The sequence below is a fragment of the Pseudophryne corroboree genome, chromosome 3 (genome assembly GCF_028390025.1).
Source record: "Pseudophryne corroboree isolate aPseCor3 chromosome 3, aPseCor3.hap2, whole genome shotgun sequence".
Taxonomy (NCBI): Eukaryota; Metazoa; Chordata; class Amphibia; order Anura; family Myobatrachidae; genus Pseudophryne; species Pseudophryne corroboree.
In genome coordinates, this window is record NC_086446.1 from 475,879,034 (window position 1) to 475,900,311 (window position 21,278).

General features: G+C 46.6%; 1 protein-coding gene across 4 annotated transcripts in view; it reads right to left on the reverse strand.

Annotated features, from left to right (window-relative positions):
• The window catches only part of NOL11 (nucleolar protein 11), a 164,144-nt gene extending 143,097 nt beyond the window's left edge, over nucleotides 1-21,047 (reverse strand). For 2 of the 4 annotated variants that reach the window (XM_063960824.1, XM_063960823.1), the window contains exons 1-3: nucleotides 17,479-17,681; nucleotides 15,402-15,515; nucleotides 7,814-7,870 (exon numbers count right to left, since the gene is read on the reverse strand). In XM_063960824.1, the coding sequence (XP_063816894.1) occupies nucleotides 7,814-7,870; nucleotides 15,402-15,515; nucleotides 17,479-17,628 (321 nt within the window). In that variant the 5' untranslated portion in view covers nucleotides 17,629-17,681. Of the gene's footprint in view, nucleotides 1-7,813; nucleotides 7,871-15,401; nucleotides 15,516-17,478; nucleotides 17,682-20,505 lie in introns of those variants that run through there. The other 2 variants (XM_063960821.1, XM_063960822.1) reach the window with 2 other exon arrangements.
• Nucleotides 21,048-21,278: the final 231 nt, after the last annotated feature.

Consider the following 21,278-nt stretch of genomic DNA (forward strand, 5'->3'; position numbering starts at 1 on the left):
AGCCCGTCTATACCCCATGGTCCTTACAGAGTCCCCAGCATCCTCTAGGACGTAAGAGAAATAAAAGGTTTTAGCTAGCAATACAGTTTTACAGGACAATATTTACACTAGAGAGACAATGGGGTCTATGTACTAAGCCTTGGAGAGAGATAAAGTGGACAGAGAAAGTACGCTTGTCATTTTTTAGACAGCCTGTAACATGGCAGTTAGGAGCTGATTGGCTGGTGGTTTATTGCTGTTCACTTTCCCTCTCTCCAAGACACAGAACCCAATGTCCGTTAGTAAGAACCATGGAACTTATTCAGAAATATACGCAGCTAGATCTGTGTTCCGCTGTTCACTTTCTCTCTCTCTCCACAAGACACATAATCCAATGTCAGTTAGTCTGTAAGAACCAAGGAACTAAAAGGTGTGTACACACTGAGATCCTTGCTATGGCAGATTTTGACTGTGCTATTTCCTTTGAACTCCCCGGAGCCCAGCACCACCGATATTGACAACTTTTCTTGAGATATGGAGTATGTGTGCTTACGATTTTGGCTTATGTGAGATGTCATTGACATGTGAGATGAACTAGATAGTACACCGATCTAGCAAGGATTGACTTGCCTGCACAGTCTGTTTTTCTTGCGATGCCGACCTGGCACGACCGCGGATCGGGACCGCAAGGTGACTGTCACCTTGCGATCTGCACTAACTTTTCTTGAGATTTTTACTATATAGTCAAAATCGAAAGAAAATATCTCACCGTGTGTACACACCTTTATTCAGATATATATGCAGCTAGATCTGCGTTCCTCTCCTCACATGCTGGGGGTCGCCCAGCACAGGGTGTTTCCAGATGCATCTGCAATTAGATTGCAGACACATCGGAAGTAAGGTTGACCCCGTCAGGCGGTCTGATATATATATATATATATAGAGAGAGATATATATATAGAGATATATAGAGATATATAGAGATATATATATATATATATATATATATATATATATATATATATATATATATATACATATACATATACACACACACATACATACATATACACATATATATATATACATATACACACACACTGCCGGCACTCCACTTATGTAAGCAGCTTGCTCCGGTGCCACATCAAATAAAATGCAAATCCAAGAAAGAAGGCACTCTGGAGTCATTAATAATGGCAAAGTAGCAAATGTGTATTAAAGGTTCAGGTCGAGTACTTTCGGGGACAGCACCCCGTCCTCAGGACCACTGTTGTGGTGTGGTCCTGAGGACGGGGTGCTGTCCCCGAAAGTACTCGACCTGAACCTTTAATACACATTTGCTACTTTGCCATTATTGATGACTCCAGAGTGCCTTCTTTCTTGGATAGAGATAGAGAGATAGAGAGATAGATAGATAGATATATATAATAAGAATTTACTTACCGATAATTCTATTTCTCATAGTCCGTAGTGGATGCTGGGAACTCCGAAAGGACCATGGGGAATAGCGGCTCCGCAGGAGACTGGGCACAAAAGTAAAAGCTTTAGGACTAGCTGGTGTGCACTGGTTCCTCCCCCCATGACCCTCCTCCAAGCCTCAGTTAGGATACTGTGCCCGGACGAGCGTACACAATAAGGAAGGATTTTGAATCCCGGGTAAGACTCATACCAGCCACACCAATCAAACCGTACAACCTGTGATCTGTACCCAGTTAATAGCATGATAAAAGAGGAGCCTCTGAAAAGATGGCTCACAACAATAATAACCCGATTTTTGTAACTATGTACAAGTATTGCAGACAATCCGCACTTGGGATGGGCGCCCAGCATCCACTACGGACTATGAGAAATAGAAAAATCGGTAAGTAAATTCTTATTTTCTCTGACGTCCTAGTGGATGCTGGGAACTCCGAAAGGACCATGGGGATTATACCAAAGCTCCCAAACGGGCCGGAGAGTGCGGATGACTCTGCAGCACCAAATGAGAGAACTCCAGGTCCTCCTCAGCCAGGGTATCAATTTTGTAGAATTTTACAAACGTATTTGCTCCTGACCAAGTAGCTGCTCGGCAAAGTTGTAAAGCCGAGACCCCTCGGGCAGCCGCCCAAGATGAGCCCATCTTCCTTGTGGAGTGGGCATTTACAGATTTTTGGCTGTGGCAGGCCTGCCACAGAATGTGCAAGCTGAATTGTACTACAAATCCAACGAGCAATAGTCTGCTTAGAAGCAGGAGCACCCAGCTTGTTGGGTGCATACAGGATAAACAGCGAGTCAGATTTTCTGACTCCAGCCGTTCTGGAAACATATTTTCAGGGCCCTGACAACGTCTAGCAACTTGGAGTCCTCCAAGTCCCTAGTAGCCGCAGGCACCACAATAGGTTGGTTCAGGTGAAACGCTGAAACCACCTTAGGGAGAAACTGAGGACGAGTCCTCAATTCCGCCCTGTCCGAATGGAAAATCAGATAAGGGCTTTTACAGGATAAAGCCGCCAATTCTGACACGCGCCTGGCCCAGGCCAGGGCCAACAGCATGACCACTTTCCATGTGAGATATTTTAACTCCACAGATTTAAGTGGTTCAAACCAATGTGCATTTTTGGAACCCAAAAACTACATTGAGATCCCAAGGTGCCACTGGAGGCACAAAAGGAGGCTGTATATGCAGTACCCCTTTTACAACGTCTGAACTTCAGGGACTGAAGCTAGTTCTTTTTGGAAGAAAATTCACAGGGCCGAAATTTGAACCTTAATGGACCCCAATTTCAGGCCCATAGACACTCATGTTTGCAGGAAATGTAGGAATCGACCCAGTTGAATTTCCTCCGTCGGGCCTTACTGGCCTCGCACCACGCAACATATTTTCGCCAAATGCGGTGATAATGTTTTGCGGTTACATCCTTCCTGGCTTTGATCAGGATAGGGATGACCTCATCCGGAATGCCTTTTTTCCTTCAGGATCCGGCGTTCAACCGCCATGCCGTCAAACGCAGTCGCGTAAGTCTTGGAACAGACAGGGTCCTTGCTGAAGCAGGTCCCTTCTTAGAGGTAGAGGCCACGGATCCTCCGTGAGCATCTTTTGAAGTTCCGGTTACCAGGTCCTTCTTGGCCAATCCGGAGCCACGAATATAGTGCTTACTCCTCTCCATCTTATCAATCTCAGTACCTTGGGTATGAGAGGCAGATGAGGGAACACATACACTGACTGGTACACCCACGGTGTTACCAGAGCGTCTACAGCTATTGCCTGAGGGTCCCTTGACCTGGCGCAATACCTGTCGAGTTTTTCCCAACGGTTTATAATCATGTGGAAGACTTCTGGGTGAAGTCCCCACTCTCCCGGGTGGAGGTCGTGTCTGCTGAGGAAGTCTGCTTCCCAGTTGTCCACTCCCGGAATTGCTGACAGTGCTATCACATGATTTTCCGCCCAGCGAAGAATCCTTGCAGCTTCTGCCATTGCCCACCTGCTTCTTGTGCCACCCTGTCTGTTTACGTGGGTGACTGCCGTGATGTTGTCCGACTGGATCAACACCGGCTGACCTTGAAGCAGAGGTCTTGCTAAGCTTAGAGCATTGTAAATGGCCCTTAGCTTCAGGATATTTATGTGAAGTGATGTCTCCAGGCTTGACCATAAGCCCTGGAAATTCCTTCCCTGTGTGACTGCTCCCCAGCCTCGCAGGCTGGCATCCGTGGTCACCAGGACCCAGTCCTGAATGCCGAATCTGCGGCCCTCTAGAAGATGAGCACTCTGCAACCACCACAGGAGGGACACCCTTGTTCTTGGTGACAGGGTTATCTGCTGATGCATCTGAAGATGCGACCCGGACCATTTGTCCAGCAGGTCCCACTGGAAAGTTCTTGCGTGGAATCTGCCGAATGGGATTGCTTCGTAGGAAGCCACCATTTTACCCAGAACCCTTGTGCATTGATGCACTGAGACTTGGCTCGGTTTTAGGAGGTTCCTGACTAGCTCGGATAACTCCCTGGCTTTCTCCTCCGGGAGAAACACCTTTTTCTGGACTGTGTCCAGGATCATCCCTAGGAACAGAAGACGTGTCGTCGGAACCAGCTGCGATTTTGGAATATTGAGAATCCAATCATGCTGCCGCAACACTACCTGAGATAGTGCTACACCGACCTCCAACTGTTCCCTGGATCTTACCCTTATCAGGGAATCGTCCAAGTAAGGGATAACTAAAATTCCCTTCCTTCGAAGGAATATCATCATTTCGGCCATTACCTTGGTAAAGACCCGGGGTGCCGTGGACCATCCATACGGCAGCGTCTGAACTGATAGTGACAGTTCTGTACCATAAACCTGAGGTACCCTTGGTGAGAAGGGTAAATTTGGACATGAAGGTAAGCATCCTTGATGTCCCGAGACATCATGTAGTCCCCTTCTTCCAGGTTCGCAATCACTGCTCTGAGTGACTCAATCTTGAATTTGAACCTCTGTATGTAAGTGTTCAAAGATTTTAGATTTAGAATCGGTCTCACCGAGCCGTCCGGCTTCGGTACCACAACAGTGTGGAATAATACCCCGTTCCCTGTTGCAGGAGGGGTACCTTGATTATCACCTGCTGGGAATACAGCTTGTGAATGGCTTCCAAAACTGTCTCCCTGTCAGAAGGAGACATCGGTAAAGCCGACTTTAGGAAACGGCGAGGGGGAGACGTCTCGAATTCCAATTTGTACCCCTGAGATATCACCTGAAGGATCCAGGGGTCTACTTGCGAGTGAGCCCACTGCGCGCTGAAATTCATTGAGACGGGCCCCCCACCGTGCCTGATTCTGCTTGTAAAGCCCCAGCGTCATACTGAGGGCTTGGCAGAGGCGGGAGAGGGTTTCTGTTCCTGGGAACCGGCTGATTTCTGCAGCCTTTTTCCTCTCCCTCTGTCACGGGGCAGAAATGAGGAACCTTTTGCCCGCTTGTCCACGAAAAGACTGCGCCTGATAATACGGCGTCTTCTCATGTTGAGAGGCGACCTGGGGTACAAACGTGGATTTCCCAGCTGTTGCCGTGGCCACCAGGTCTGAAAGACCGACCCCAAATAACTCCTCCCCTTAATAAGGCAATACTTCCAAATGCCGTTTGAAATCCGCATCACCTGACCACTGTCGTGTCCATAACCCTCTACTGGTAGAAATGGACAACGCACTTAGACTTGATGCCAGTCGGCAAATATTCCGCTGTGCATCACGCATATATAGAAATGCATCTTTTAAATGCTCTATAGGCAAAAATATACTGTCCCTATCTAGGGTATCAATATTTTCAGTCAGGGAATCCGACCACGCCAACCCAGCACTGCACATCCAGGCTGAGGCGATTGCTGGTCGCAGTATAACACCAGTATGTGTGTAAATACATTTTAGGATACCCTCCTGCTTTCTATCAGCAGGATCCTTAAGGGCGGCCATCTCAGGAGAGGGTAGAGCCCTTACAAGCGTGTGAGCGCTTTATCCACCCTAGGGGGTGTTTCCCAACGCACCCTAACCTCTGGCGGGAAAGGATATAATGCCAATAACATTTTAGAAATTATCAGTTGTTATCGGGGGAAACCCACGCATCATCACACACCTCATTTAATTTCTCAGATTCAGGAAAACTACAGGTAGTTTTTCCTCACCGAACATAATACAGGTTGAGTATCCCATATCCAAATATTCCGAAATACGGAATATTCCGAAATACGGACTTTTTTGAGTGAGAGTGAGATGTTTTTTGATGGCTCAATGTACACAAACTTTGTTTAATACACAAAGTTATTAAAAATATTGTATTAAATGACCTTCAGGCTGTGTGTATAAGGTGTATATGAAACATAAATGAATTGTGTGAATGTAGACACACTTTGTTTAATGCACAAAGTTATAAAAATTATTGGCTAAAATTACCTTCAGGCTGTGTGTATAAGGTGTATATGTAACATAAAGGCATTCTGTGCTTAGACTTGGGTCCCATCACCATGATATCTCATTATGGTATGCAATTATTCCAAAATACGGAAAAATCCCATATCCAAAATACCTCTGGTCCCAAGCATTTTGGATAAGGGAGACTCAACCTGTACCCCTTTTTGGTGGTACTCGTATTATCAGAAATGTGTAAAACATTTTTCATTGCCTCAATCATGTAACGTGTGGCCCTACTGGAAGTCACATTTGTCTCTTCACCGTCGATACTGGAGTCAGTATCCGTGTCGGCGTCTATATCTGCCATCTGAGGTAACGGGCGCTTTAGAGCCCCTGGCGGCCTATGAGACGTCTGGACAGGCACAAGCTGAGTAGCCGGCTGTCTCATGTCAACCACTGTCTTTTATACAGAGCTGACACTGTCACGTAATTCCTTCCAACAGTTCATCCACTCAGGTGTCGACCCCCTAGGGGGTGACATCACTATTACAGGCAATCTGCTCCGTCTCCACATCATTTTTCTCCTCATACATGTCGACACAAACGTACCGACACACAGCACACACACAGGGAATGCTCTGATAGAGGACAGGACCCCACTAGCCCTTTGGGGAGACAGAGGGAGAGTTTGCCAGCACACACCAGAGCGCTATATATATACAGGGATAACCTTATATAAGTGTTTTTCCCCTTATAGCTGCTGTATCTTTAATACTGCGCGTAATTAGTGCCCCCCCTCTCTCTTTTAACCCTTTCTGTAGTTGTAGTGACTGCAGGGGAGAGCCAGGGAGCTTCCCTCCAACGGAGCTGTGAGGGAAAATGGCGCCAGTGTGCTGAGGAGATAAGGCCGCCGATAAGGGGGCGGAGCCTATCTCCCGTTTTTCTATGTATTCTGGCAGGGGTTAAATGCATCCATATAGCCCAGGAGCTATATGTGATGTATTTTTTGCCATCTAAGGTATTTTTATTGCGTCTCAGGGCGCCCCCCCCCAGCGCCCTGCACCCTCAGTGACCGGAGTGTGAAGTGTGCTGAGAGCAATGGCGCACAGCTGCGGTGCTGTGCGCTACCTTATTGAAGACAGGACGTCTTCTGCCGCCGATTTTCCGGACCTCTTCTGGCTCTGTAAGGGGGACGGCGGCGCGGCTCTGGGACCCATCCATGGCTGGGCCTGTGATCGTCCCTCTGGAGCTAATGTCCAGTAGCCTAAGAAGCCCAATCCACTCTGCACGCAGGTGAGTTCGCTTCTTCTCCCCTTAGTCCCTCGATGCAGTGAGCCTGTTGCCAGCAGGACTCACTGAAAATAAAAAACCTAATTTAAACTTTTATTTTAAGCAGCTCAGGAGAGCCACCTAGATTGCACCCTTCTCGTTCGGGCACAAAAATCTAACTGGGGCTTGGAGGAGGGTCATGGGGGGAGGAGCCAGTGCACACCAGCTAGTCCTAAAGCTTTTACTTTTGTGCCCAGTCTCCTGCGGAGCCGCTATTCCCCATGGTCCATTCGGAGTTCCCAGCATCCACTAGGACGTCAGAGAAATTATATATATATATATATATATATATATATATATATATATATTTATTTTTAATTTATTTATTTTTTTAGTGGCTGCATATGACGTCACACAGCCGCCCCAAAATCGGTCCTGGCCCGCTCCCATATGTAATTACAGAAAACTATTAAACCATGTGATTCTCTAGAACAGGGATGGGGAACCTCCGGTCCTCCAGCTGCTGTTGAACTACATATCCCAGCATGCCTTGCAACAGTTTTAGCATGGCCAAATAGCAAAACTGTAGCAAGGCATGCTGGTATGTGTAGTTCAACAACAGCTGGAGGGCCGAAGGTTCCCCATCCCTGCTCTAGAAGAAACTCTGGCCATGCTTTATAAACATTTATGAAAAATCGATCACAAGACGTACCGTTGCTTTAAACACTTTATCAAAGTTGACATCATCATTCTTCCAAATCCTGAGCACCTGCAGAGAAGACAGCGTCAACTTAAAGAGTCAACTAGTTCAGATTGTGCCACAAAATGAGAAATAGCTACTGTTGCCCACAAACTTGTCAACCAGCTTTTCAGGACAAGTGCTGAGCCACATGATCATGCATCTTGTTCACACATGTGGTTAGATTGAAGGAGAGTGGTTAGGTAGTCTTTGGAATCCACCAACAAGCTAAAAGCTTTTGGCTTCCACACAGGTACAACTATGGGGGGTATTTAATTACTGTCGGAAACTGCAGTCTTGTTGAAAAGACTGCAGTTTCCGACTTTTTTAGGTCGGAAACTGTTCTGACCTATTCAATGCACCTGCCGTTTTTCTGACTTGTCGGAAAACACGTGGATCGGCAGAATAGCCGCGGATCCACGTGTTTGTCAGAAGTGTGGCCAAATCCGACAGGTTTTAGCCCCGTTTCCGACAATGTCAATTCTACTGTCGGATTTGGCCGCTCATTGAGTACTGCATTGTCTGATCCTTTCCGTCGGAAGGATCCAAGAAAGCATTGAATACACCCCTAAGTAGTTAAATAAGCTAATGACAACCTGTCACGTTATGTATAAAAATGCTGGAAGGCATTGGTTGTGTATAACTATAGCTGCGGGGAAGACTTAAGTGGGGTCAATGTGGAGCTGCTTCATAGCTCAATGTTCTAATGCGTCTGAGGTGATTTCAGCATGCAACTCAGGGAAAAAAACAAAAAATAAGAATTTACTTACCGATAATTCTATTTCTCGTAGTCCGTAGTGGATGCTGGGGACTCCGTAAGGACCAGGGGGAATAGCGGCTCCGCAGGAGATAGGGCACAAAAGTAAAAGCTTTAGGATCAGGTGGTGTGCACTGGCTCCTCCCCCTATGACCCTCCTCCAAGCCTCAGTTAGGATACTGTGCCCGGACGAGCGTACACAATAAGGAAGGATTTTGAATCCCGGGTAAGACTCATACCAGCCACACCAATCACACTGTACAACCTGTGATCTGAACCCAGTTAACAGCATGATAACAGCGGAGCCTCTGAAAAGATGGCTCACAACAATAATAACCCGATTTTTGTAACAATAACTATGTACAAGTATTGCAGACAATCCGCACTTGGGATGGGCGCCCAGCATCCACTACGGACTACGAGAAATAGAATTATCGGTAAGTAAATTCTTATTTTCTCTGACGTCCTAAGTGGATGCTGGGGACTCCGTAAGGACCATGGGGATTATACCAAAGCTCCCAAACGGGCGGGAGTGCGCGGATGACTCTACAGCACCGAATGAGAGAACTCCAGGTCCTCCTCAGCCAGGGTATCAAATTTGTAGAATTTTGCAAACGTGTTTGCCCCTGACCAAGTAGCAGCTCGGCAAAGTTGTAAAGCCGAGACCCCTCGGGCAGCCGCCCGAGATGAGCCCACCTTCCTTGTGGAATGGGCATTTACATATTTTGGCTGTGGCAGGCCTGCCACAGAATGTGCAAGCTGAATTGTACTACACATCCAACTAGCAATCGTCTGCTTAGAAGCAAGAGCACCCCGTTTGTTGGGTGCATACAGGATAACAGCAAGTCAGTTTTCCTGACTCCAGCCGTCCTGGAAACATATATTTTCAGGGCCCTGACAACATCTAGCAACTTGGAGTCCTCCAAGTCCCTAGTAGCCGCAGGTACCACAATAAGCTGGTTCAGGTGAAACGCTGACACCACCTTAGGGAGAAACTGGGGACGAGTCCGCAGCTATGCCCTGTCCGAATGGACAATCAGATATGGGCTTTTGTGAGACAAAGCCGCCAATTCTGACACTCGCCTGGCCGAGGCCAGGGCCAACAGCATGGTCACTTTCCATGTGAGATATTTCAAATCCACAGATTTGAGCGGTTTAAACCAATGTGATTTGAGGAATCCCAGAACTACGTTGAGATCCCACAGTGCCACTGGAGGCACAAAAGGGGGTTGTATATGCAGTACTCCCTTGACAAACTTCTGGACTTCAGGAACTGAAGCCAATTCTTTCTGGAAGAAAATCGACAGGGCCGAAATTTGAACCTTAATGGACCCCAATTTGAGGCCCATAGACAGTCCTGTTTGCAGGAAATGCAGGAATCGACCGAGTTGAAATTCCTCCGTGGGGGCCTTCCTGGCCTCACACCATGCAACATATTTTCGCCAAATGCGGTGATAATGTTGTGCGGTCACCTCCTTCCTGGCTCTGACCAGGGTAGGGATGACCTCTTCCGGAATGCCTTTTTCCCTTAGGATCCGGCGTTCAACCGCCATGCCGTCAAACGCAGCCGCGGTAAGTCTTGGAACAGACATGATCCTTGCTGAAGCAAGTCCCTTCTTAGTATCTCTTGAAGTTCCGGGTACCAAGTCCTTCTTGGCCAATCCGGAGCCACGAGTATAGTTCTTACTCCTCTCCGTCTTATAATTCTCAGTACCTTGGGTATGAGAGGCAGAGGAGGGAACACATACACCAACTGGTACACCCACGGTGTTACCAGAGCGTCCCAGCTATTGCCTGAGGGTCTCTTGACCTGGCGCAATACCTGTCCAGTTTTTTGTTCAGATGGGACGCCATCATGTCCACCTTTGGGCTTTCCCAACGGTTCACAATCATGTGGAAGACTTCCAGATGAAGTCCCCACTCTCCCGGGTGGAGGTCGTGCCTGCTGAGGAAGTCTGCTTCCCAGTTGTCCACTCCCGGAATGAACACCGCTGACAGTGTTATCACATGATTTTTCGCCCAGCGAAGAATCCTTGCTGCCATTGCCCTCCTGCTTCTTGTGCCGCCCTGTCTGTTTACGTGGGCGACTGCCGTGATGTTGTCCGACTGGATCAGCACCAGTTGACTTTGAAGCAGAGGTCTTCCTAGGCTCAGAGCATTGTAAATTGCCCTTAGCTCCAGTATATTTATGTGGAGAGAAGTCTCCAGACTTGACCACACTCCTTGGAAATTTCTTCCCTGTGTGACTGCTCCCCAGCCTCTCAGGCTGGCATCCGTGGTCACCAGGACCCAGTCCTGAATGCCGAATCTGCTGCCCTCTAGTAGATGAGCACTCTGCAGCCACCACAGAAGAGACACCCTTGTCCTTGGAGACAGGATTATCCGCTGATGCATCTGAAGATGCGATCCGGACCATTCGTCCAGCAGATCCCACTGAAAAATTCTTGCGTGAAATCTGCCGAATGGAATCGCTTCGTAAGAAGCCACCATTTTTCCCAGGACTCTTGTGCATTGATGCACTGACACTTGGCCTGGTTCTAGGAGGTTCCTAACTAGCTCGGATAACTCCCTGGCTTTCTCCTCCGGGAGAAACACCTTTTTCTGGACTGTGTCCAGAATCATCCCTAGGAACAGCAGACGTGTCGTCGGAATCAGCTGCGATTTTGGAATATTTAGAATCCATCCGTGCTGTCGTAGAACTACTTGAGATAGTGCTACTCCGACCTCCAACTGTTCTCTGGACCTTGCCCTTATCAGGATATCGTCCAAGTAAGGGATAATTAAGACGCCTTTTCTTTGAAGAAGAATCATCATTTCGGCCATTACCTTGGTAAAGACCCGGGGTGCCGTGGACAATCCAAACGGCAGCGTCTGAAACTGATAGTGACAGTTCTGTACCACGAACCTGAGGTACCCTTGGTGAGAAGGGCAAATTGGGACATGGAGGTAAGCATCCTTGATGTCCAGGGACACCATATAGTCCCCTTCTTCCTGGTTCGCTATCACTGCTCTGAGTGACTCCATCTTGATTTGAACCTTTGTATGTAAGTGTTCAAAGATTTCAGATTTAGAATAGATCTCACCGAGCCGTCTGGCTTCAGTACCACAAATAGTGTGGAATAATACCCCTTTCCTTGTTGTAGGAGGGGTACTTTGATTATCACCTGCTGGGAATACAGCTTGTGAATTGTTTCCAATACTGCCTCCCTGTCGGAGGGAGACGTTGGTAAAGCAGACTTCAGGAACCTGCGAGGGGGAGACGTCTCGAATTTCCAATCTGTACCCCTGGGATACTACTTGTAGGATCCAGGGGTCCACTTGCGAGTGAGCCCACTGCGCGCTGAAACTCTTGAGACGACCCCCCACCGCACCTGAGTCCGCTTGTACGGCCCCAGCGTCATGCTGAGGACTTGGCAGAAGCGGTGGAGGGCTTCTGTTCCTGGGAAGGGGCTGCCTGCTGCAGTCTTCTTCCCTTTCCTCTACCCCTGGGCAGATATGACTGGCCTTTTGCCCGCTTGCCCTTATGGGGACGAAAGGACTGAGGCTGAAAGACGGTGTCTTTTTCTGCTGAGATGTGACTTGGGGTAAAAAAGGTGGATTTTCCAGCTGTTGCCATAGCCACCAGGTCCGATGGACCGACCCCAAATAACTCCTCCCCTTTATACGGCAATACTTCCATGTGCCGTTTGGAATCTGCATCACCTGACCACTGTCGTGTCCATAAACATCGTCTGGCAGACATGGACATCGCACTTACTCTTGATGCCAGAGTGCAAATATCCCTCTGTGCATCTCTCATATATAGTAATGCATCCTTTAAATGCTCTATAGTCAATAAAATACTGTCCCTGTCAAGGGTATCAATATTTTCAGTCAGGGAATCCGACCAAGCCACCCCAGCGCTGCACATCCAGGCTGAGGCGATCGCTGGTCGCAGTATAACACCAGTATGTGTGTATATACTTTTGAGGATATTTTCCAGCCTCCTATTAGCTGGCTCCTTGAGGGCGGCCGTATCTGGAGACGGTAACGCCACTTGTTTTGATAAGCGTGTGAGCGCCTTATCCACCCTAGGGGGTGTTTCCCAACGCGCCCTAACTTCTGGCGGAAAAGGGTATAACGCCAATAATTTTCTATCGGGGGAAACCCACGCATCATCACACACTTCATTTACCGTAATTTATCTGATTCAGGAAAACTACAGGTAGTTTTTTCACACCCCACATAATACCCTTTTTTGTGGTACTTGTAGTATCAGAAATATGTAACACCTCCTTCATTGCCCTTAACATGTAACGTGTGGCCCTAATGGAAAATACGTTTGTTTCTTCACCGTCGACACTGGAGTCAGTGTCCGTGTCTGTGTCGACCGACTGAGGTAATGGGCGTTTTAAAGCCCCTGACGGTGTTTGAGACGCCTGGACAGGTACTAATTGGTTTGCCGGCCGTCTCATGTCGTCAACCGACCTTGCAGCGTGTTGACATTATCACGTAATTCCCTAAATAAGCCATCCATTCCGGTGTCGACTCCCTAGAGAGTGACACCACCATTACAGGCAATTGCTCCGCCTCCTCACCAACATCGTCCTCATACATGTCGACACACACGTACCGACACACAGCACACACACAGGGAATGCTCTGATAGAGGACAGGACCCCACTAGCCCTTTGGGGAGACAGAGGGAGAGTTTGCCAGCACACACCAAAACGCTATAATTTTACAGGGACAACCTTATATAAGTGTTTTCCCTTATAGCATCTTAATATGTAATAATATCGCCACAAAAATGCCCCCCCTCTCTGTTTTAACCCTGTTTCTGTAGTGCAGTGCAGGGGAGAGCCTGGGAGCCTTCCCACCAGCAGTTCTGTGAGGGAAAATGGCGCTGTGTGCTGAGGAGAATAGGCCCCGCCCCCTTTTCGGCTGGCTTCTTCTCCCGTTTTTCTGACAACCTGGCAGGGGTTAAATACATCCATATAGCCCCAGAGGCTATATGTGATGTATATTTAGCCAGCATAGGTACTTTCATTGCTGCCCAGGGCGCCCCCCCCAGCGCCCTGCACCCTCAGTGACCGTTGGTGTAAAGTGTGCTGAGAGCAATGGCGCACAGCTGCCGTGCTGTGCGCTACCTTAAGAAGACTGGGAAGTCTTCAGCCGCCGATTTCTGGACCTCTTCTCTCTTCAGCATCTGCAAGGGGGTCGGCGGCGCGGCTCCGGTGACCCATCCAGGCTGTACCTGTGATCGTCCCTCTGGAGCTAGTGTCCAGTAGCCTAAGAAGCCAATCCATCCTGCATGCAGGTGAGTTCACTTCTTCTCCCCTAAGTCCCTCGTTGCAGTGAGCCTGTTGCCAGCAGGACTCACTGAAAATAAAAAACCTAATAAAACTTTTACTCTAAGCAGCTCTTTAGGAGAGCCACCTAGATTGCACCCTTCTCGGCCGGGCACAAAAACCTAACTGAGGCTTGGAGGAGGGTCATAGGGGGAGGAGCCAGTGCACACCACCTGATCCTAAAGCTTTTACTTTTGTGCCCTGTCTCCTGCGGAGCCGCTATTCCCCCTGGTCCTTACGGAGTCCCCAGCATCCACTTAGGACGTCAGAGAAACATGTTTTAGCTCATTGTACGGTGCTACAGGTTTATGTAGCGCCTTACAAATAACAATTATTAAAGTGCAAGATGAATAAGATACATACTCCAGGATCATAGCTATCTGTGCACTAAACCCAAGGCCAATGCAAAACAAGCCAACACCTGTTAATCAATTGAGTGCAAATTTCAATCTTAAGAGAACACCAGAGCAGGATAGTAAACCCACGTAGCAATGCCCAGTAGAAAGTTCAGTGGAGCTCATCAAATTGATTACTGCTGATAAGTTGAGAAAAATATTTATGGAATCATCCACAATGTGCTTGTAAATGAAGTAGTGCACAAATGGATTCAGCCTACGGCCTCTAAATCCTTGTTTTTTTAATTGTTTCAGGAAGCATTATTTTAGGAATGTTTGGGTACAGACATGCAAATCACTACTTATTTACACTGACGATTTGATGAACATGTCAATTATGTTATCCATATACCATTTACTTCGCAGGCAACAGATCTTTTATGGCCAATACTTAGAGGATGCATGAAAGAGTATTTTTCATCACCATCAACCAGGCTTCAGTTGATTGACATTCTGGCTGCACAATGGTGCTGCATCCCTCCTGCACAGTCCAGATTCTGGTAAACCTGGTGCAATAGCACATACAAGGCAGCATGTGACGGCCTAAAATGCTACTAAGTGACTTTATTGGCGTTTCAGTTTTCTTTGTCCACTGTATACTTACACATGTTAATAATTTTGTCATATTTTCCATCCACCGCCCTTTCATGTACCATTGCCTACTCTACAAAACAAGGGGGTAGATGTATGAACCTGGAGAAGGCATAAGGAAGTGATAAAGCAATGTTAAGTGCAAGGTGATAATGCACCAGCCAATCAGCTCCTAACTGTTAATTAACATATGGGAACTGATTGGCTGGTGTGTTTATCACCTTGCATTTATCACTGGTTTATCACTTCCTTATGCCTTCTCCAGGTTACTACATCTGCCCCAAGGTTCTATCAGCCTTTATACTTTGTGATGTACAACTCAATGTTTACATCTATCCATACATGGAATTACTTGATTTGTTTTGGAAGAATATAGCTACAGAAACTTGTTTGATAAACAAAATCAGGACATTCATTTATCCCATCATCATGTGAGTCAAGATATAACAATGAGGATGGAATAATACAAGAATATTAGACACAATTACCTTTTCATCATGTACAACAACATATTCACCAGTTCTATGATTAGACACAGCAGGACAAGTGATACGTTGACCTTGTTTTACTGTCCAACTACCCAGGGGCCTCTGATCAGATACCTAGAGACAAAAAGAGATAAAATGATTGTTCTGACTGATCTAGAAACGTTCCGCTCTCTCCAGACACCCAACGTTACAACTTATTTATTTGTTTTATTAACAGTTTCTTATATAGCGCAGCATATGCTGTTGCGCTTTACAACTGAAACAGTAATAGAACAAAACTAGGTAAAAAATAGACAGAGGTAGGAAGGCCCTGCTCGCAAATTAACAATCTATAGGGGAATAGGCATTGATACACAAGGATAGATGCTACCTACTGCATAATGGGCCACGAGATTGTTAGGTTCTTAATGAACTGTATGAAATGGTCACCCAGCATTGTTGGCCAAGGGTCAGGAGTGTGTGAAAGTGAATAAAGATAAAATATGCGAGGTTATGTGTGCTGTACAGAGAATATGTAATTAGGGAGGCATTGAAGGTTATGTGGGTGGGTCTGGAATTTGTTAAGTGTGTCTGAAGAGGTGAGTTTTCAGGGAACTTTTGAAGGTTTGGAGATTAGAGGCAAGTCTTATTGTACATGGGAGGGCAGCCCACATACAAATCCTGTAATTTTGGGAGTGGGAACAAGTAATACGTGTGGATGAGAGACGCAGATCATGTGCAAAGCGGAAAAGGTCGGGTAGGGAGATATTTTGAGATGAGTGAAGAGATGTATGTTGGTGCAGATTGGTTAATAGCCTTGTATGTAAGTAAAAGTATTTTATATTGAAAAACAGTAGAATACCGGTAACCAATGAAGGGACTGACAGAATGGATCCGCAGAGGGATGAACATCTAGCTAGGAAAATCAGCCTTGCTGCATTCAAAATGGATTGTAGGATTTATTTATTAACTTCTGTGAGCATCATAACTTCAGTCAGTTTAGCCTGGTGTGAATTTTCAGCATACAGGAAATACATTTGTTAATCCAAAATTAAATCTGTACGACCACAAACTCAGATACAAGAATATCTCTCCTACCTGGCTGCCCTTACACTCAGTCACACTTTTATAGGAAGGCACTCTACTTCATGCCCTGTTCATGTCCCCATAGAGCAGGCATTCCCAACCGCGGTCCTCAAGGCACACCAACAGTGCAGGTTTTAGTGATATCCAGGCTTCAGCACAGATGGTTAAATCAAAATAACTGAGGTACTAATCCTGTGTTCAAGCCTGGATATCACTAAAACCAGGACTGTTAGTGTGCCTTGCGGTTGGGAAACACTGCCCTAGAGCACAGGTTCTCAAACTCGGTCCTCAGGACCCCACACAGTGCATGTTTTGCAGGTCTCCTCACAGAATTGCAAGTGAAATAATTAGCTCCACCTGTGGACCTTTTAAAATGTGTCTGTGAGTAATTAATACACCTGTGCACTTGCTGGGTTACCTGCAAAACATGCACTGTGTGGGGTCCTGAGGACCGAGTTTGAGAACCCCTGCCCTAGAGCATAGGTTCTCAAACTCGGTCCTCAGGACCCCACACAGTGCATGTTTTGCAGGTCTCCTCACAGAATCGCAAGTGAAATAATTAGCTGCACCTGTGAGCCTTTTAAAATGTGTCTGAGTAATTAATACACCTGTGCACCTGCTGGGTGACCTGCAAAACATGCACTGTGTGGGGTCCTGAGGACAGAGTTTGAGAACCTATGCCCTAGAGCAGAGGACCCCACACAGTGCAATGAGGACTGAGTTTACAGACCTATGCCTTATAGAGCCATCCAGACAGTACCATGCCCAATGTGGGGTCCACTAATACTACAGTCACCCAGCGACATGCTGGCTACCCTCACTTTGATCCACACCAGTCAAAGGTAGCCAGGAACACCGTGCCCAGAGCTTGGTCCTCACACACAGGAGCCAGCCAAGCAGCACCAACCCCAGTGCAGACACCCTTCAGTCACACACAGTCACCCCGGCAGGGCAGAGGCCGGTGCCGCATCCACCAACACGCACACACGTGGGTCTCAACCCAGATCTCCACCTTATACAGAGTGACTGTCCTTCCACAGTCCGTCAACAGCACCGTATCCCGCTCGCCTGTTTCCTCTAACCCCGGCAATCCGTACTGCTGTCTGCCCTGTCCACTGGGCAACAGACCACACAACGTGAACTCCTCACAGAACGCCGCCATCTTGGCAGCCCAGATGGTCGTGACGCCACCAGGTGTAGAACGAGACACTGATAAAAATGGTAGTAACTCATAAGAGCGCCATCTGGAGACCGGAGGACAGAATAACATCATTGTAATTGAGGTGTAGCGAGTAATGCACGGTTTACATTTTTTTTAAATTATTATTATTATTATTATTATTATTATTATTATTATTATTATTATTATTATTATTATTATTTAGGAAATAAGTAGCAGAGAAAGGTAAAATGGCGCTGCTTGCAAGTACAGTCTTTAGTTACTGTATGAAATTAAAACGCAGCAAGTGAAGGTTAAATTTACAGATATATTGAATCAAATGTTAAGTAACATATTTTGAAAACCCGCCTATTCTCCCTGATTTTGACCCTGAAATTTAAAGTGGCATTTAATATTACTGTTTTAAACTTTGGGGTCAAAGTGCCAAGAATCACTTAGTAAATTTTATATCCCAAAGTGTTATTTCTCTGCGCTTTACAAGATATTTTGGGCATGATTCGCACGTACTAACAATGTTGTACACAGTGGCGTTATTTTTCTTCAAATGCATCTATGTCGCACTGCGCATGCACACAGATCCAGAGTTGCGATGGAGGCATATAGGCAGTGCCGCCATTAGGGGGCATAGTCAGATTAAGGGGAGGACGCAGGGCATACTGTACCCCGGGCACACCTCTGTCAGGGGGCCCCCTGGCCAAAGCACAGTGACATCACTAGCTCTCCTTCTTCTGCAGAAGCAGAACCAAGCAGCAAGAATTTGAGGAGGGCAGTATGCAATGTAGGCAGAGACACAGGAGTGTGCCTCGGAAAAGGCATTTAATCCCCTTTCTTTTTGCATCTTACACCAAAAACTCTCTCTCAGAGCCGGCCATAGCTATAGGCAAACTAGGCAATTGCCTAGGGCATTTGATATGCCTAGGGGCATCTGCAGCTTCTGCTGATTAAAATGATATGCGGCATGCCTATGTTCTGTATAGCATTTCATATGCAGATACAGCCACAGTCTCATACAGTATATAGGCATGCTGCATATCATTTTAATCAGCAGAATCTGCTTGTGCATCCTAGTCACATAGCAATGCAAATAAGATGCATTTTCATAAAAAAAGGTGCCCGACGTTAGCATTGAGGCAAGATTTATGAGGACACATCTGTATCCAAGCAGAGGCAGAGGTCACAGTGTTAGTGGCAGTATGAGTGCTGTGTGCATGTGAGTGGGTTGGTTGTGCAGTGGTGTTCGGAATATGTGTAAGGAGCATTATGTGTGTCATGTAAAAATGCATTAATAATGTGCAACATATGTGTAAGGGGCACTATGTGTGTCATTATGTGTATAAGGGCAATAATAATGTGTGGCATATGTGTAACAGGATACTACTGTATGTGTGTCATTATGTGTATAGGGGCACTAATAATGTGCAGCAAATGTGTAGGGGGCACTATGTGTCATTATGTGTATAAGGGCATTAATAATGTGCAGCATATATGTAAGGGACATTATGTGTAAAAGGGCATTAATAAAGGTTGTCATAATGTGTAAGGCACATTATGTTTATAAGGACATTAATAATGTGTAAGGGGCATTACTGTGTGGAATTATGTGTATAAATGCATTACTAATGTGTGGCATTATGTGTATAGGGTGCTCTACTATGTGGCGTTGCGTATAGAAAGGGCACTACTGTGTCATCTAATATGAATAAAGAGCAATAGGGTGTGGTGTAGTGTGAATAAGGAGCAATTCAGTGTGATGTAATGTGAATAAGGGGCTCTACTGTGAGGAGTAACGTTTATTAGGTAAATTGATACTACTGTGTGATGCAATATGAATTATGGACACTATCGCATGATCAAATGTGAATAAAGTTGCAGTACTGTGTGGCCTAATTGGAATTGGGGTTACTGTGCGAACTGTTCCTATTTAAAATATAGGGGGTACAAACACCAAAATAAGGACTGCTATGGGTGAGGGATGATGGTGCTGGGAAAGAGGTGCAACCAGTGGTGGTGCTAGTGGGCACCAGCCAAAATTTTGCCTAGGGCATCATATTGGTTAGGGCCGGCCCTGCTCTCTCTTGTATAGTCTATCTGGACTAGTTATCTGGGAGCACCGCCAACTAAGAGACAATATAAATGTGCATTAAATCACGGCCAGCATGTTGGTACATAACCAATTATCTATTCATTTTCTGAGAAATTAGGTCCAGTGCGGTTTCAAAGCTTCTTTTTCAGAGACACAGGAGTATCAGGTTTCATGAGCTACCGAAGGAGCTTCCCCACCAGAGGAGAGCTAGAAGGGGAAGAGAGCTTTGAGAGACCAAGGGATCCCAGCTTCTCCTCCTCCCCGCCTGGGTTCTTTGTAACCTGTTATGTAATGAGAGCATTTGGGTCTAGAGAGAGACACACAGGGGTATATTCAATAAGAATCGGGTCCATTCCGACATGCAGTTGTCGGAATAGACCCGACAACCCCTATTCAAAAGAGCAGCCAAATCCGACTGTCGGATTTGGACGTTCCCGGATTCCTGACCTGCTGCTGCTGTCAGCGCTGCGGGTGCGCTGACAGCAGCAGCAGAGGGAGCTGTCAGCAGCGCCGGGGGTGAGAGGGGATCTGTCAGCGGTGCCGGGGGTGAGGAGATGTCTGCGGCGGTGGGGGGATCTGCCAGCAGCGCCGGGGGTGAGGAGGGATCTGTCAGCGGCGCCGGGGGTGAGGAGATGTCTGCGGTGTTTGTATCATCTGTGACTTTTTATATTGGATTGGTGCTCTTCCTTGCCTTCTTTTATCTCTAGTAGCACCCTTCGGATTATCTTATTGGAATGTCAGTTCGATTTGAATCCATACATGATGTTCTGACTTACTGTGAGTGCTGTTCTTTCAACAGCTGTGGTCCTCCTTTGAGATTGTAGGCTCTCAGCAGGTCCTATCATGATCCAGTGGATCATGGTATACAGTTCAACTGGAACGTCATGGATGTCACTGGCGACCTGTATGGTGTTTGCATCGTCAGCTGCTTTGGTAAAGTTTGCAGTGCTTTTCCTTATCAAGTGTGCTGCTCTGTAGATAGTGTCCATGTTGTCCTCTTCATTATCATGACTTTCCATCGCAGAATGAACCATGCTTTTCTCGCATGCCTTTGGGCAATAGAGAACAGCTGACTTCCTTCAAATTTTTTGGCAGACACGACTTCAGGTGTGGCAAGGCATTGAGGACGTTTTCTTTTAGCTACTTTCTGTTCAATGAAGGTATGTGATTTTTTAAGCCTTCTGTGCCAAGCATATTGACATATATGGTTTTGATATCTTCCATAGGTAGGTATGCTTGGTTCTGTGTTTTGATATCAATGCGGTTGATCAGCTCGAGCAGACTTGCACGCTGTAACAAAGGTACTTTGCTGCCTGTTCTGCTTTCACTGGTGCTGGCATCTCGCTGTCCATGGAAAACATGCGTGTCCAGCAAGTTATGTGATAGTGAACATCAATTGAATGTGCATCAGCTGGTGCAATGCATGAGGTCAGTCTTGTTTTCAGTGTGTCATTATTGCCTCTTTCAACAGCTTGTTTAAGAGAGTTCCCAGCGTTGATTGTCCTCACCTGATATAGCTGCTCATCATCATCTTTCTGACAGAAGAAAC